Source organism: Gavia stellata, chromosome 27 (assembly GCF_030936135.1).
Source record: "Gavia stellata isolate bGavSte3 chromosome 27, bGavSte3.hap2, whole genome shotgun sequence".
Classification (NCBI taxonomy): Eukaryota; Metazoa; Chordata; class Aves; order Gaviiformes; family Gaviidae; genus Gavia; species Gavia stellata.
The window spans coordinates 5535961-5550528 of record NC_082620.1 but is presented as its reverse complement, the minus strand read 5'-3'; the positions used below and the strand labels follow the sequence as shown (position 1 = coordinate 5550528).

Sequence of the window (14568 nt, the reverse complement as noted above, 5' to 3'; positions counted from 1 at the left end):
TTGGCAAATCCTAGGTCACTCACACTTGGGTGGATATTTGGAAAAAGTTGACCCAGTAGACTTCAAAAGTATTTGCAGTCTTCAGTGAGGCATATGCAATTGAAAAGGAGGAACTCGCTTGTTCATGCATTTCCTTCTCAAAGCTGCTAATTTCCAAAACAGTCTCCAGGCAAAATACATAAACAGATCTGTGGAGCACATTCTGCAGGTTAGATGGATTCATGTGCAACACTCAGTTTCGCATATTATTTTTTTTTCTCCTCCTTTGCCTGTCGTATATTACAACCATTCCTAGAACATGCAAGCAGCCTGGAGAATGCAGTGACTCCTGATACGCAGAACACCGTGAGCCCTCCTCACTGCTCTGGTTTAGCACTCGGCCCTTTCTTTTTCCCCAACGCTTCTAGCAACATGGACTCATAGATACTGCAGTGCCACTGTACGGACTGAGGTAGCCAAGCGGTACCGCTAAACGTGGCATGATCCTACCGAGTCAACGGCACTGGCCTTTCAGCCAGTTTCCATTAACAATACAGCACGTCTCTTATCCCGCTCCCTGTTAGCTGAGCGAAGCAGAACCTGGCAATGTCATACATACGATCACAGAAATGACAGCAGGGCTAGTGTAGTCTTATAAAGTGGCAGTTTCGTATGAACACATTCTAATACACCCAGCCATGCAGAACTATACCATTTCAACACATTCTTAAGGACAGAAAAAAATATTTTGTTTTGCCTCTATCTATTTCAAATGACAGGGTCATGCAAGAGTTTTCCACCTAATATGTACCGTGTTATAAAGGTTAAAGCCTGGATTATTGCTCCATTCTTCATATATAGAGCAGAGCTACACTTACACCAGTCTTCCCTGGGTGATCACTCTGGATGTACAGGCTCAATACTTCAAGAGTAAACTGCCATCATCTGGTAATTCAGCCAGCGGGTTCCCCTTGGTTCCGGGAGGTGTTGGTTTTTCTCACTAAACCACACCTCCACTCCCTAGCATTTTTTTCACACCCCAAATCATATCGGATGCTCGCCCAAGTGACCTGTCTGTGGGGCCTGATCCTGCTGTCTCTCCATGCAGTGGCTTATGCGTAGCATTATTATTACTAAACACTATGGCAATGGAGGGGGGGTTCAATTTGCTCTAATGGCTTCTTTTTCGGCAGCAGACCGTAGCCCAGAGCCATCCCTTTGGAGAGTGGCAGTGGCTGTTAGAGCCAAGGCAGCTGAGCTGTTGCAAGTGTTTTTTATTGCTGGACTCCACCAGCAAAGCTGCTCATGACTGCAGCATGTGTTTCTGCTCTTTGACCTAGCAAAACTTACGGTACTGATTTCTTTTCCTTCCTCTGAAGCCAATGTGGCTGGGAGCCAAAAGCCTCCCTTCGCTCGGCACTAAAACCCTCCACAAAAAGCCGTAACTTGAGAAAAGCATCCCCCTTGGGTGTCCCACAGGCCTTGATCCACTGCAGGGACAAAGCTGAATATTGTCAAGGGCTGAAATCAGGCATGGCAACTTTTGTTTTTGCTGAAGTTTTCTTGTTTGTCTGAAACATGTTTCTAAATGCACAGCATACCACCAAACTCTTGCTGGGTTTTCCTGGCAGGAGAAGCCTGCAGACCAGTGCCAGACCTCCCCGGCAGCTGTGGTTTTGGAGAAGAGAACACAGACAGCTCTGCAGTTTGGAGCCACGGAGCTGGGTCGCTCCTGAACACTGGCATTTTCACATAGTAAAAAACCTGTTAAGCATATAACCATAGCGCATTAAAAAAAACCTTATCATCCCTTAAGCCATGAACCCCCTACATAATGCAACATAGCAAGGCCACGACAGGAGGCTGTTTACAGCAGCTCCCATTATCGTAAAACATTTTGTTTGCAATGCATTGAGAAGATTGCGGAACCTTAGTCTCAGCAAGCTATTGATTTCCTCCCCACTGGTATACCAGGAGCTGGTATGGAAGGTGTAAATGGATGATCCTTCTGCAAGGTGGTTGTGTTAAAGATTTCTGCACATTTCCTCCTGGCCTAAGTCAGAAGCTGCCACGCAACTCTGATCTTCATTCCCCCGTGCAGGAATGCAGACAATCTGCAATACCACACTGTTTGGGGTGGGGGGTAAGAGAGAATGCGAGTAGCCGTATATTTTGGGTTTAGAGCCTTTTGCTTGAGCTCTCTTCAACACATACTGCAGCCCACACATGTACACTCCTGAACCCATCACCCATCCCGTTATCATCCTCGCTAAACCCAGCTCCTGAACTCCCCTCTACATGCGCAGACCTGCTGCTTCTCGCTCCTGTAAACACACCATCCATCCACCATCTTTTTTTAACCTGTGTCCTTTCCCTCCCTCTCTCCATAATCAGAAACCGACCTTTCTCTCTTTCACACTCCCAGTCACCCTGATCCACTCCCAAGCACAAGCCAAATCCCTCTCATTTCTCTTGGGGAGTGCTACACGTACCCCATCTCCGTAACAAGCATTCGCTTTCCTAAATACTGCCTCTCGCATGCATGCACGTGCAGCTGTTTGCTCCAAAGCAGCGCTGGTTTTACAGGTGGTTTTAACAAAGCATGTTGTGACGGGATTAACATCATGGTTAGGGGGCAAGGAAGGACAGACTTTAGATTGAAAGCATATTATCCCGTCACCTCAGCAAGAAGGGGGAGGTGTGGGGCAATTCCAGGTTTCCACTTCCCTATCCCCTCTGGAGGGATGCAAAAGCATGCGCCTTTCCCCACGGCACACTACCAAATCAGCATAACCTAAAGGGAATCGCTTCCCTAGGGCCAGACATGCGCACTGCTCTCCTAACAGGCGGTCCCAGCAGAAGCAGGGGTGCTGAGCTTTACCCTTCTCAAAATGTTCGGGGAGAGGACAACACTTGCCTAACGCAACTAACAGAGGGAGAGACAGCAAAGGCCAAAGAGGGGGAGGCGGCAGATTTTTAGAAACCAGATTTCAGCCAGCCTGGATGTCAAAGCACAGCTTTGCACTCCTTAGCTGTCAGTCAGGGAAGCTCCTCTCTTGAAGTGGCATGTCCGGAAAGCTCGACTCCTGCTCTCCTTCCTCCCTTTCAAGACCTGTTCTCCGCCTAGGATGTCTCTCTGCTGAAAGGCTGAATTGTCCTGAACTTTGGCCCTTTGCCTCTCTATCTCTGCTACTTTCAGTCCCTCCCTTCTAAGCACACTACATCCTCTTCACAAGGCTGTCCCAGACAGCTCAGGAATCTGCACCTTCGCAGTTGGTGCGTTCTCTCAATGGGGCGTTTATAATGGACTCTAGCAGATGCGGAAGCAAAAAAACACAGGGTTGTTTTCTGTATTACACCTCATGATCTCACACTGAGCAGGCTTTATGAAGCCCCCATTACTGATGGATGTTTCAACTCTGCTGTAACGAGCTTTAAAAATCACAGACACCATCGCTCTACAGTGTAAGCACGGAGGTTACTCCGAGGCTTGTGCAGCCAGGGTTCTCCCGCAGCCCCGCTCCACCCCTGCAATGCTCTGGGTGCAGCAAGAGAAGGCAGCACCTTCCGCCAGGCTGGCTGGTACCCCGAGCTGCCCACCCCGATCCAGGCACCGCCTGACAGCCCATCCCTCGGCACAGCTGCCTCTCACAAAGCCACCGCTGTGTTCAGCTCTGCGATAGAGTGCAGGGCAGCTTCTAAAAGCATGAGCTGGACAGTGAGAGGTAAGTGACATTAAACCTTTACACGATCAACCCTGCAACTCAGATGCTCACTCCTAACTGTGCCCCTAACTCCCATCCTCTCCCGCTGGACTCTCTCCTTACTGCTATCAATCTGCGAGGCCCATCACACACCTTCTCAGGGTCTGCACTAGCAGCAAGCAGCTATTTAGCAATCCGCTAGAAAAAAAACCAAAAAGCTTCAGGCCTTGCAGGGCCCCGAGATATACCTTCTCCGAGGAGGGACAGTGCAAGTAAAATAGGCACAGATGGGAGGGAGAGAATAGGGACTTTTAGGGAGGACGTTCCTCCCATGATGTTCTTGAGGCTGTGAAGAGATTTACCTGAGTGTACTCGGTGCAGCCAGACAAGTTGGACACAAAGCTGCATACATCTTCCACCGTCCATTTGCTGATGTCTTCCAGCGCAGGGCTTTCCTCACCGTCCAGAAACAGACCTCCCATGGTGCCTGGATTGTTTGGAGTTGGGGGGTAGGAAGGAGGGGAGGAGAAAGAAACATAAATCATTAAAATCCCACACGGACAACAACTAGCTTGCAATCTGAATATTTTTCTCTAGCCACACATTCATCTTTAATGACCTGTCAATTAAAGCACTGGGCAGGGTCAATTCATAGGCCTCTTCCTCCTGGAGGTCCCCAGCTTAGAAAGGGGGGCAGGGGAAAGGAAAAATCCTAGCTAATGCATTTCATGTGTTTAATGTTCTTCAGCTGCGGGGAAGAAATGGGGGGAGGGGAGAGAAAAGAAAAAACCCTGAAGGAGTGTTTCTCCACATGCACCGCAAAGCGGAAAACTCTGACTGCCCTGTGGGTTTCTTTCTCCCAACCCTTCTCCTGGCTACGTGCTCCGAATGATAACATTCATGAAACATAACAGAGGCCCCGGCACCTCTCCCTGGTGGCCCACCGCCTTGCCGGAGCGTGAATCACCAGAGAACATGTTGCTCTTTCAAAGTCTTCCTTTGCAATCCACCCCAGCCTGAAACATCCATCGGATCGGTCTGCTCCAACACTGCCGCTGCCTCCGAGTACACTGCCCTCCACCCCACCGCAGGAGCTGGGCACCTCTCCCGGCCCAGCATCTGACGGGTGACGGGATGACCCCTGCCAGCCCCCGCGACACTCTGAAGAGAGCACAGCTCAGTTCAAGCCGGTACGTCAATTCTCCGAAACGCAACAGCGGTTCAGGTCCCAGCCCTGTCAGCAGAGACGAAGGTGATGGGCTCCAAAAGGGTGGAATAGAGCCCCCCCGCTGACAGCACAGGACGTGCATGCGGGGAGAAGAACGGACTGGAAACGAGAGAGGAGCTGGAGGAGAGGCGCAGAGAATAAGAAATGGCGAGAGAAACGCCAGCCAGTGCTCCTATCTACTGTAGCGCGTAAAAGGAAAAACACAGAAAAAGTACTGAAGAAACCTAGTTCCACAAAATGCCACTTCAGCGGGGGAGGGAAAAAAAAAAAAAAGGCATTATTAACCTGTGGAACTCACTGCTGCATGATATCATTTAGACCAAGAGATCAAGAGGATATTTATAGGGATGTGAACATCCGCGATTATAGTGGGTAGAGAAAGAGTTTATGAGGGGTATAAACTGTTATGCTTCAGGCCACAAAGCAACAAATCACCAGCAAAACATATTTCTCCCAGGGGTCTATTATGACAAAATTATCTGTCCTGTAGGCCTAAGGTTTTTCCCTGAGGCATCTGATCAGCACCATGGACGGAAGCCCTCGCTGTGACTCCTCCGCTCCTGCCCACAGCAGGTCGGTCGGACAGCACTTCTGCAAGTAATGACAAGATAAAGTGAGATGCAACAAAATGATGGTGGGGAGCACAAGCCCAGAGAACGAGGAGTGGCTGGTTCCCTGGGGAAACACACCAGGTCAGAGGCAAGAGGCACAGAAAGAGACACAGAGAGAGCAAACGGCAGAGCCACACGCCGAGTCTCCACTAGCTAGTTGGCAAAGCCACCAGCACAGTCCAAGGTAACAGGAAAAGGAGAGGACTTACAGAGGAAGTTATCACGCCAGTAAGATGCTTTTAAAACAGCAGCAGTCTGCACAAGAAGCAGTCCGACACTATGCAACCATTTCCTCTACATTTCCGCTCCCAACTTCCTGCTTCCCTTCCCAGCCTCATCCTCCACCACTTCCCCTCCCGCTGTGCCACCTCCTCTTGGGGACGGAGAGAGCAATGCCCTGCCTGCAGCCCACCCCCCCGCGCAGCACTGGGGAGTCGAGGTGCATCTCCTAGTGCAGCGATTACACAGGGACCATCAGCCCGCCGTGGCCAGAGGGCCAGCCGCTGCTCCCCAACGCCCCCAGCAAACGGGGACGAGTCCGCGGCTCTCCTCGCACGCAGGGGCCAGTGCAAACAGACGAGTGCCAACTCCAGTGCCAGAACATCTTGGCTGGAGCCGTGGGGAGAGACAGGAGCCCTCCAAGGCCTGCTGCCTCTGCCAGCTCTACCTGTCCCTCTGGAGTAGGGACAGGGCTGTCCCTCTCTCTCCCCATGCCTCAACGACTCGGGCACGTCTTTGCAGGTCTCCTTGCCAGCGCTTCTTACCAGCCCGGGACCCTCAGGGCGCTCGCTGTGGGCAACTGCCAGACCTCTGACACCCTCTTCACATCCTTAGTCTCTACCCCAATCTTTCCTTCCTGCAGGCACAAGGCCCTCTCCGCTCCAGTGTAAGTACCCGGCTTGCAAGACGCTCCGCTTGCTGCTCCCGGGGACAGCTCTGCCCGGCTGTGACGCGCGGAGCACGGAATGCTCCTTGCCCCCCGCCTCGCCACCCTGTGCCCCGCCGGCAGCTCCTCACTCTCTTCACACCCCTTCTTCTTCCAGCTAGGAAAAGCTTCAAATACTTTTGTGTGTCTGATAACAGCTGCAGAGAAAACGAGCGGCTTTCCTGCGAGCTAGGCGCCTGTCAGCGCAGGAGGTGGAGGCAGAGGCTGTTGCCAAAGAGCCAGGGAGCACTCTCCTTCCCCTCGCCACCCCCAGCTACCAGACAGACAGATGGACACGAGCCCTCATTCTCATTCCTATTGCATTCCATTTTCCAGGAGACAAACTCGCAGCTGCTTATGTTAAAATTCACAAAACCCTCAAATGGCTGAGAGCTTTTTTTCCTTTTTTTTTTTTGCCATTTCAGGGGAGGGGTTTTCTTTCTCAGGGTGGGGGGTAATTCTCTTTCTCCTTTTTGGAAGAGTGGCTGCAGCTTGGTAAATACAGGAAGCGAAACTGAACTCAGTTATTCCAGGCACAGTCAATGCTCGGGCGAGACACCTCCATCTGCAGCCAGAGCAAGTGTCTCTGAGGGGATCTGACTGTAACAGCCAACTGCTTTAAAATTAGGTACTTCCTTATTCCAAAAGCAAGCCAAGGATTGAATTGCAGCAACACAGTGCTTGGGAATGAATTCTCCAGTCACCAGCGAGCCATTCCCATCCTCAGGGTTTAACCTCAGCCTGCACAGAGAGAGGCTGGTCAGTCCCCACCAGTCACGTGCGCTCGCCAGGTCCCCTCCAGTGTGGGCAGAGATTTAGCCCAGATGTTGCCTTCACAGCTGGCAGGGATGAGGGGAAAGGTGTAAGGCTTCCCCGTGGTCCCTCTCCTGCACACGGGCTTGCAGTCCTAGAAGCGCACCGAAGGCAGGATCATTTGCAGGGTTACTGACTTCGCCGGCAGAGCTGGGCTAGCAACTGCTTCTCCTACAGAAGCCTTTCTCCTCTGTGGTTTTCTTTCCTTTGTCTCTTCGTGCCCCCAGAAGAAAGAAAGGGAGAGGTCAAGATGCACACAGATGCACACACAGTAAGCCTGCTGTGTCCAAGACTGAGGGCAAGACAGGCACGCTGTATGGGAACAAGAAATATTTTCCATGGACCCACACACAGAGAAATATAATAGGGCCAGAATATTTATCTCAGAGAGCTTGTTCTCCCTTCCCATTTATACCAGGGAACAGGGACTGACTAGTGAAAATACTCTTGGGAGCAGGAAGGTTAAATACCAATACTTTGGGATCTGGCCTATTAGCAATTTCTGTGCCACAGAACTTAAAAGCTAGAGGGTGGAAGCCTATTTCCACTGAAGTTAGTGGCAAAACACCCCTGTCCCCTGCAGAAAAGCCCAAAATCTCACAGTGACTGCAGAAGAGCTCAGCCCTAGTAGTTCCAAAGACTCAGTTGCTATTCTGTGTACTCAGCACCCCTCAAGGCAGGGTTGTGGAGCCTGGTGTTCAGGCATCCCCCCCTGCCCTTTTGCTCCCACCTCAGCTCTGTCACCGGTCTGAAGTCCTGGTGATGCAGGAATAACCCCAGGAAGGACTTCTGTAGGACGACACAGCAGCTGATTACAGTGGTCCCTCCGGCCTCAGTGTGTATCTAATTTGCAACTAGTACAGGACCAGCCCTCAGCACACTGCATCCAGTCCCTGGCCCTTTCTAATTTTAAAGTCCCTAGAGCAGAAAGGCTCCTGCCCTTCCTCCCGTCCCTCCTCGGGAAGATACTGCACCGTCTGCTCCAGCTCTGCGCATGGCTGCACCCGCTCACCACTGCTCTGGCAGTTTGGAGAATGATAACAAATAGGTGCCAAGTGGCTGGAAGGGACGCACCTTCTATTATAATAATGACATGTCACTGGATCCTGCTGGACTGCGAGGATGCAGAAAGGGCAGCATCTATTCCCTGCCAGGCCTCCTCTGTCTTGCTCTATGATAAATGACGGTCCGAGAGACTGGTAATGGATTACAGAGCATTTCACCAGATGGGGCCCAGCGTGTAGGGACTGAAAAGAATCCATCGTCCCAGGCCGGTGTCTTGTAGACAGGTGTCCACGTAAAAGCCCTCACCACCCATGCCGCAATCCATTTATAATTTCCCTCCCTCCTCCTGATATCCAGCTGCTTCAGAAGAGAAGCCAAAGGCTGAACAGGTCAGGGAGAGCAACCCTTCTGGCCACCCCAGTAGGAGAAACCTCTGCTGCAAACCCAGCAGCCAGGCTGCAATGGGGCTGTCTCTGCCACACAGAGACATGCGAGTTTTTGCTCCTGGCGTCACAGGAGACAATTCAGGTGCCAACTGGGAGACCAGTGCACAAAGCGAACCCACTTGGAAGTCAGCCCACCTATGGGTTTAATCAGTTTTGCTACCACTCTCTAACCCCTCTCCCATTCCTCCCTGTGCGTGCACCCCCTCCTTCCCGCACACCGGGGAGGGCTCGGGTCATGGAGCAGCACTGGAAGGCTTGCGTTAATTGCTCTCCAGACTACAGATCGATAGAAGGATTTTAGCCTCCTGCACACTCCATCCTTCACCTTTTCCAAAGGACGGGGCTGGAGGAGGGCGGCGGGAGGAGGAGGGGAGCAAGGCTGCTGAAACCTTGACGAGATGAGGTCATCGAGCAGCCGCCAGATCCCCAGAAGGCAGCTCAGGGAATCGACCCAGCTCTGGCTGCCTCATCGATATTCTTCCCAGTAGGGACAGAAAACAGCTCTCTGCCTCCAAAGGAGGAGCCTCCCCTTGTTGGAAGACCAGAGGAACTGCCTGAAACTCAGTGGTCATCTTCAGCCAGCCACTTCTCTCCTCTCTTCCCTCTGGCTCTTCCTTTTGGCCTGCCGTGTTACCTGCCTTGTTTAGGTGGTTACTTTACAATACCAGCCTCCAGCGTACAGCACAACATCGCAAGCATCCAGGCCAAAAGAGCAGTCCTCGTGCAAAAAAGGATTGTGGAAATTATCTGGCAGTGGGGGAGAGGTGGCTGCAGTTCTGTCTGTCTGTCTGTCTTCAGGTGGCTTGTGTTCCCCAAGGGCCAAAGGAACACATTTTTCATTGACACATGTTACCCCAGCACACCCCACGATCCCCACAGCGTTTGGATCAATATAGCCCTCAATATCTCAGTTGCTGGACTCCCAGTTCTCCTATCAACCTGCTGTGCTGCATCAAACAAGATGCCCTGTCTTCCCAAGGCTGTTTTAGGTGAGAGCTTTTGCTACGGAGTCATACAGTGCCTAGCACAACAGGGCCTAAACTCAGCACGCTGTCCCGCAAACAGGCAATATTAACAGCCACGACAACACGCGGAGCCAGCCAAAAGCAAAAGAACCCTCAGGAAAAGACCCACAGCTCTGGAACAGGCTCCACAAATCAGAAGTGCCTGGAAACTGGGCAGTGAAACACAGCCCTGATCTTTGCCGGGGCCTCAAGACACGATCGTGATATAAATTCAAAGTGATAATAATAAATGGCCTATTACAGTAACTCGCGCATTGCTGGGGGAGGGAGGAAACCCATCCACAACCCAGGCCTCCCTGCAGAGCCTTACACAAGCGATGAGCACCACAGAGCCGTGCATTTCCCTTTTTAATGGCCGGGAGAAAAAGGCTCCTGCGAGGAAGCCTCAGCAGCCCAAGGCAGCAGGAATATTTATCATGTTGGCCACCTGCCTGTCATAGAAAAATCGCTTCCTCCTTCCTGGTTGGAAGGCAGCTCTAATGAGCGATGGGCAGCCGCGTTCACAACCGCGGCAGCTCTTTGCATAGAAAACAGGCAGCCTCAGCAACCCACATGCTACGCCCCCCTTTCTCCCTCCTCTACGTGGCAGGAGGTCCTACCTCCTGCTAATTGTTCAGCCAAGTAATTAGCTGAGGCAGATTTTGGCTCTTGGCTAGGCTAGCAGGGCTGCCACCCTGCTCTGCCCACAGGAGACCCCCGGGCAGACCAGCTACCAGGGTTTGAAACCCCGCTTTGCACCACCTGTACTCACTGCTTCCTTCTGGCACCAGCTGTGCCTGCCTTTGCTGCCCATCGCCACAGCCCAAGGGACTGCGCTGCTGGGGACCAGAGAGCTGGCAACAGCTTCCTTGCCTGCCTGTCCCTCCAACAGGCACCAACCCAGCTATACCAGTGCCTGTGAGACAGAAATACACCACTCTGCCCTGGAAAAGGGGCACAGCAGTGGTAACTCTGACACCTCCAAGGGCATGGGGCAGCCAAAACGTGTAAGTCACTGCTGGGGAACTCTTTGACAACCCATCCCAAAGGTGCTGTCTCACACGCTACCCGGGGAACGTCCCAAATATGGCACTCAGCAGGGAGGAAAATGCTGCAGCCTTAATCCTTCACTTCCCTCTCCCCGAACCATGGCAATGAGCAGAGGAGGAAGTGAGCATGTGGGAACCACCAGCCACCCTCCAGCCCTGCACATCCCCAGTGCCATCTGCACCTCTCCCGGCAGAACAGCCTCAGCCTTGCGACCAGCCTGCGGCCTCTGCCCACGCAGGGCAGATCCACGCCAGCCTGGGAAGCTCTCTTTCCGTTCCTTTGTCCTGCTGTACCTGGGTGTTTCCCTCCAAGCTGGCCCCTCCAATCCCCACTGCTTGGAAATCACGTGAGCGCAGCCCAACAGACTTCACAGTCTTTCAGGCCACCCTTCCAGATACAGTAATCCTGACCTTTTACTTTGTAGGACAGCACCTTGCAGCCATTAATAATTTTTGTTGCCTCTCCCTGAAGCACCCTATAGTTTACTGACATCTCTCCTGAAACACGGCTTCCAAAGAAGACCCAAGCAATTGCAAGATCCCTTAGTCCACCATATTGCGATCTCCCTTCTCATGTGCTTGGGACTCACTTTGTCCCTGCTGGCCCTCTTTATATGACCCTTGATTTGCTTCATTGCAAATGGAGTCCTTTATACTAATTAAAAGAAGGTGCTTGGTTCCCTGCAGAGAAAGAAGGACTACAACCACACTGCAGAACAGGAAGGGGGAAGAGTCCCACTTTTAGCATGCTTCAAAACGTGACACTGCTCCAGCCAGTAACTCAGGGACAGGCCCCCATGCACTCACCTGCATGGAAGTACGGGCTCATCGTATAAGGGAATCCGAAGGGCAGCGGCTGAGGTGGTGGGATGGAGGCTGGCGGGAGATATTTCACCTCAGTTTTGTTGATGCCTGGGCCAAGCAAATGGCTGGGGGACTCGGCGCTCGAGGAGCTGCAGGGGGCATTTTGGCCAGCAGCCGCTTCACCCAGCTCCTTCGCCCCTTCACAGACTTTGCCTGTCTCTTTGCACTCCTTTAGCTCAGCGGCCGAGCTGCTGCTCTCAGCCTTCAGGCTCTCCGGCTTCTCGTCGCTCACATCCGCGTCGCTCTCAGAGTCCTTCATCTCCTCATCGTTACAGTCTGGCGCCCCATCCCGCGCCCGGGGCTCCGCCAGCTCCTTGGCCTCGCTCAGCCCCTGCGGCTCAGCGCGGTGGTGCGCCGATTTCCGACTGCCCCGCCGGGGCTGCTCCTTGGGCGGCGTGGCACTGCTGGGGACGCTGGGGTTGAGGGAGAGCAGGGGAGTGTTATTGTGCCGCAGCACCAGCATGGCGTTCCTCCGGGAGAGCTCCTCCCGCAGCGGGTGGCCCTCGGGGATGTCGTGCACGTTGCGCAGGGCCGGGTGGTCTGGGGGCAAGCCGGGATGCAGGCTCAGCGGGTCACCAGCCAGTAGCCTTTGTCTGTGGAGATTCTCCAGCTCCTTCTGGCGGATGATCTCAGCCGACATCTCCAACCTAAATTGGGAGAGGCACAGAGGGAATGTCGGCGGGGGGGGCTCTGCAAGTAACTTGCTAACCCCCAGCCACGCTGAACCAGAGCTTGCGGGATCGAGGTGGCACCTTCACACCCACATGCTGTTTCCATTGGTCTCACTTGGACACCGCTCTGTCGCCTGCGCCCAGCTCATCCAACACAGCACCCCACATTACTCTGCCTGCTGCTAGGAAAGGGAAGGAAAAACCCAACCCAAGCCCAGGCAGGCCAGCCCTCTACACCCTTTACCTTGCCAGGTTTTGCTTTCGTAGCATCTCTTGCTGCCGTGCAAACATCTCTGCTTGTGCCGGCTGCAGGAACCCGTAACCTGGGGACAGGGAGAGCAATAATATGGGGTTATTAATCTCAGCATTGACTCTTTGCTAACTCAGGGCCAGCTCCCCAGAGGGCTAACGGAGCAGGAAAGGGCAGCTGAGAGCTGCCTTTCTCTTCTAGAGCCCCTCATTCCCAAAGCAGTGCAGCCTGCTGCTGAAACATGGGACCAGGGAGGCTGGTGGGGATTAAAAGAGAGAGCAGCCAAGGCAACCTGCCCCTATCACTGCAAAACAAGAGTGAAGTCAGCACAACAGTAACGGGGAAACACAGAAAACGTGTCCGGGCTGTTTGGCTAAAGGACAGTTTGTCACAGCCTGCATCTTCACTCTACCCACTTCCCCTGGCTGACTGCAAGCATTTCTTACGCACTCACCTGGTGTCTGGCACAGAGCCGAAGGCACCCCAAGGAAAGGAGGTCTCAGGTGGGGCCCCAGGGCAATATGGGGCGCATTCTGGGGTGAAAGCAGAGGCGGTGGGTGGGATATCTCCCTGCAGAAAGCAGAAAATAAATTCTTGTTGAAAACCTGGAGGGTCCATCCACAGTGCCCAGAGGGCCCAGGCTCAGGAATCACAGAATCAGTAAGGTTGGAGAAGACCTGTAAGACCATCAATTCCAACCATCAACCAACCCCACCATGCCCATTAAACCATGTCCTGCAATGCCTCGTCCACACGTTCCTTGAACATCTCCAGGGATGGTGACTCCACCACTTCCCTGGGCAGTTTATTCCAGTGTCTCACCACTCTCTCAGTAAAGAAATTTTTCCTAATATCCAGCCTGAACCTCCCCTGGCGCAACTTGAGGCCATTTCCTCTTGTCATGAGGACATCCCTTCTGCAGATGACCCGCGTTCTGTACCAGAGGCTGTTCTGAGATAGAAAGATGCCTTTTCACCCATATGCAAAACTTTTAAAAGGGAGAGAAAAGAAGCAGAACCAGAAGGGTAAGAAAGCAGCCAGGACTCCATAGGTCCCACATACTTCCCACCTTGATAAAGTTTGCCTTTGTGGCCTTTCAGCTGGACACTTCAAAGGGTTTTTTGGCTGTCCAGGGCTAGCAAAAGCAAGGCTGAAGATGCTGCATCTACCTGTCCCCTTAGCAAGCTTAGGTTTCTATCTCAACTACCTTACAACTGAAAAGGCATTCTATATTTTGGGAGCTAGAGAGTGGGTCTGGGAAGATCTGAAGGCATCACTGGCATGCCTTGCAAAAAAATCACTCCCCTAGCTGGGAGAAGGGGTTATCTTTAATTCTGCAGAGAAAAGCTGTAAGTGAGGCAGAGAAAGGCACAGACAGGAGAGATGGGGAGAGGGATGGGAGCAGGAAGTGCCACGGGGTCGGTGGAAAGGAGAAGGGGTGGGTGATGCTGGCCAGAATGGGTAGAGCAGATGTAAGGTGGTGAGTAAGCTGGAAGAGGCAGGTTTGAGGGGTGGGGAAGGGGACAACGCCTGGAAGCAAGGCAGGTAGCGCTTGCTTGCGGGGGGGGGGGGAGAGGGGGGGAAAAAAAAAAAGGGGGCAGGAAGGGAATAAAAGCCAAGGTCTCTTCCATTAGTCAAATCTGCCCTGGGAGCCTGCAAGCAAATCTCTGCTTTCCGGCTGCACATCTCTTAATTCCTTTTGATGGCCACTTACAACATTATTACCTTCACCAGGGCATCTAGAGGCAAAGCCAAGTGCTGTGCCGTTTATTTTCATTTTACAGTATCTCCCTATAAAATCTGCTTCAGGACAGACTGGAGGGGAAGAGAAAGGGAGCAAGAAGGTGCATGTGACTTTGCAACAAACAGACCATACGCACAACCATGCTCTCCCTTTCAGTGGGGAGATGACGTGCAAGCGTGGGGTAATGTGAGGATCCCAGCCATCCATGCCCCCATCCCACACAGCTGGGGATGGATTACCACCATGGCTCATGAAAAGCCAGACAATGACTCTTT

General features: G+C 52.7%; 1 protein-coding gene across 1 annotated transcript in view; it reads right to left on the bottom strand.

Annotated features, from left to right (window-relative positions):
• Nucleotides 1–14568, bottom strand: part of SAMD11 (sterile alpha motif domain containing 11) — a 126280-nt gene that overhangs the window by 4966 nt on the left and 106746 nt on the right. Inside the window, exons 9-12 of the mRNA XM_059829937.1 lie at nt 13004–13119; nt 12544–12622; nt 11572–12275; nt 4046–4170 (exon numbers count right to left, since the gene is read on the bottom strand). Coding sequence (XP_059685920.1) covers nt 4046–4170; nt 11572–12275; nt 12544–12622; nt 13004–13119 — 1024 coding nt within the window. The remainder of the gene's footprint in view (nt 1–4045; nt 4171–11571; nt 12276–12543; nt 12623–13003; nt 13120–14568) is intronic.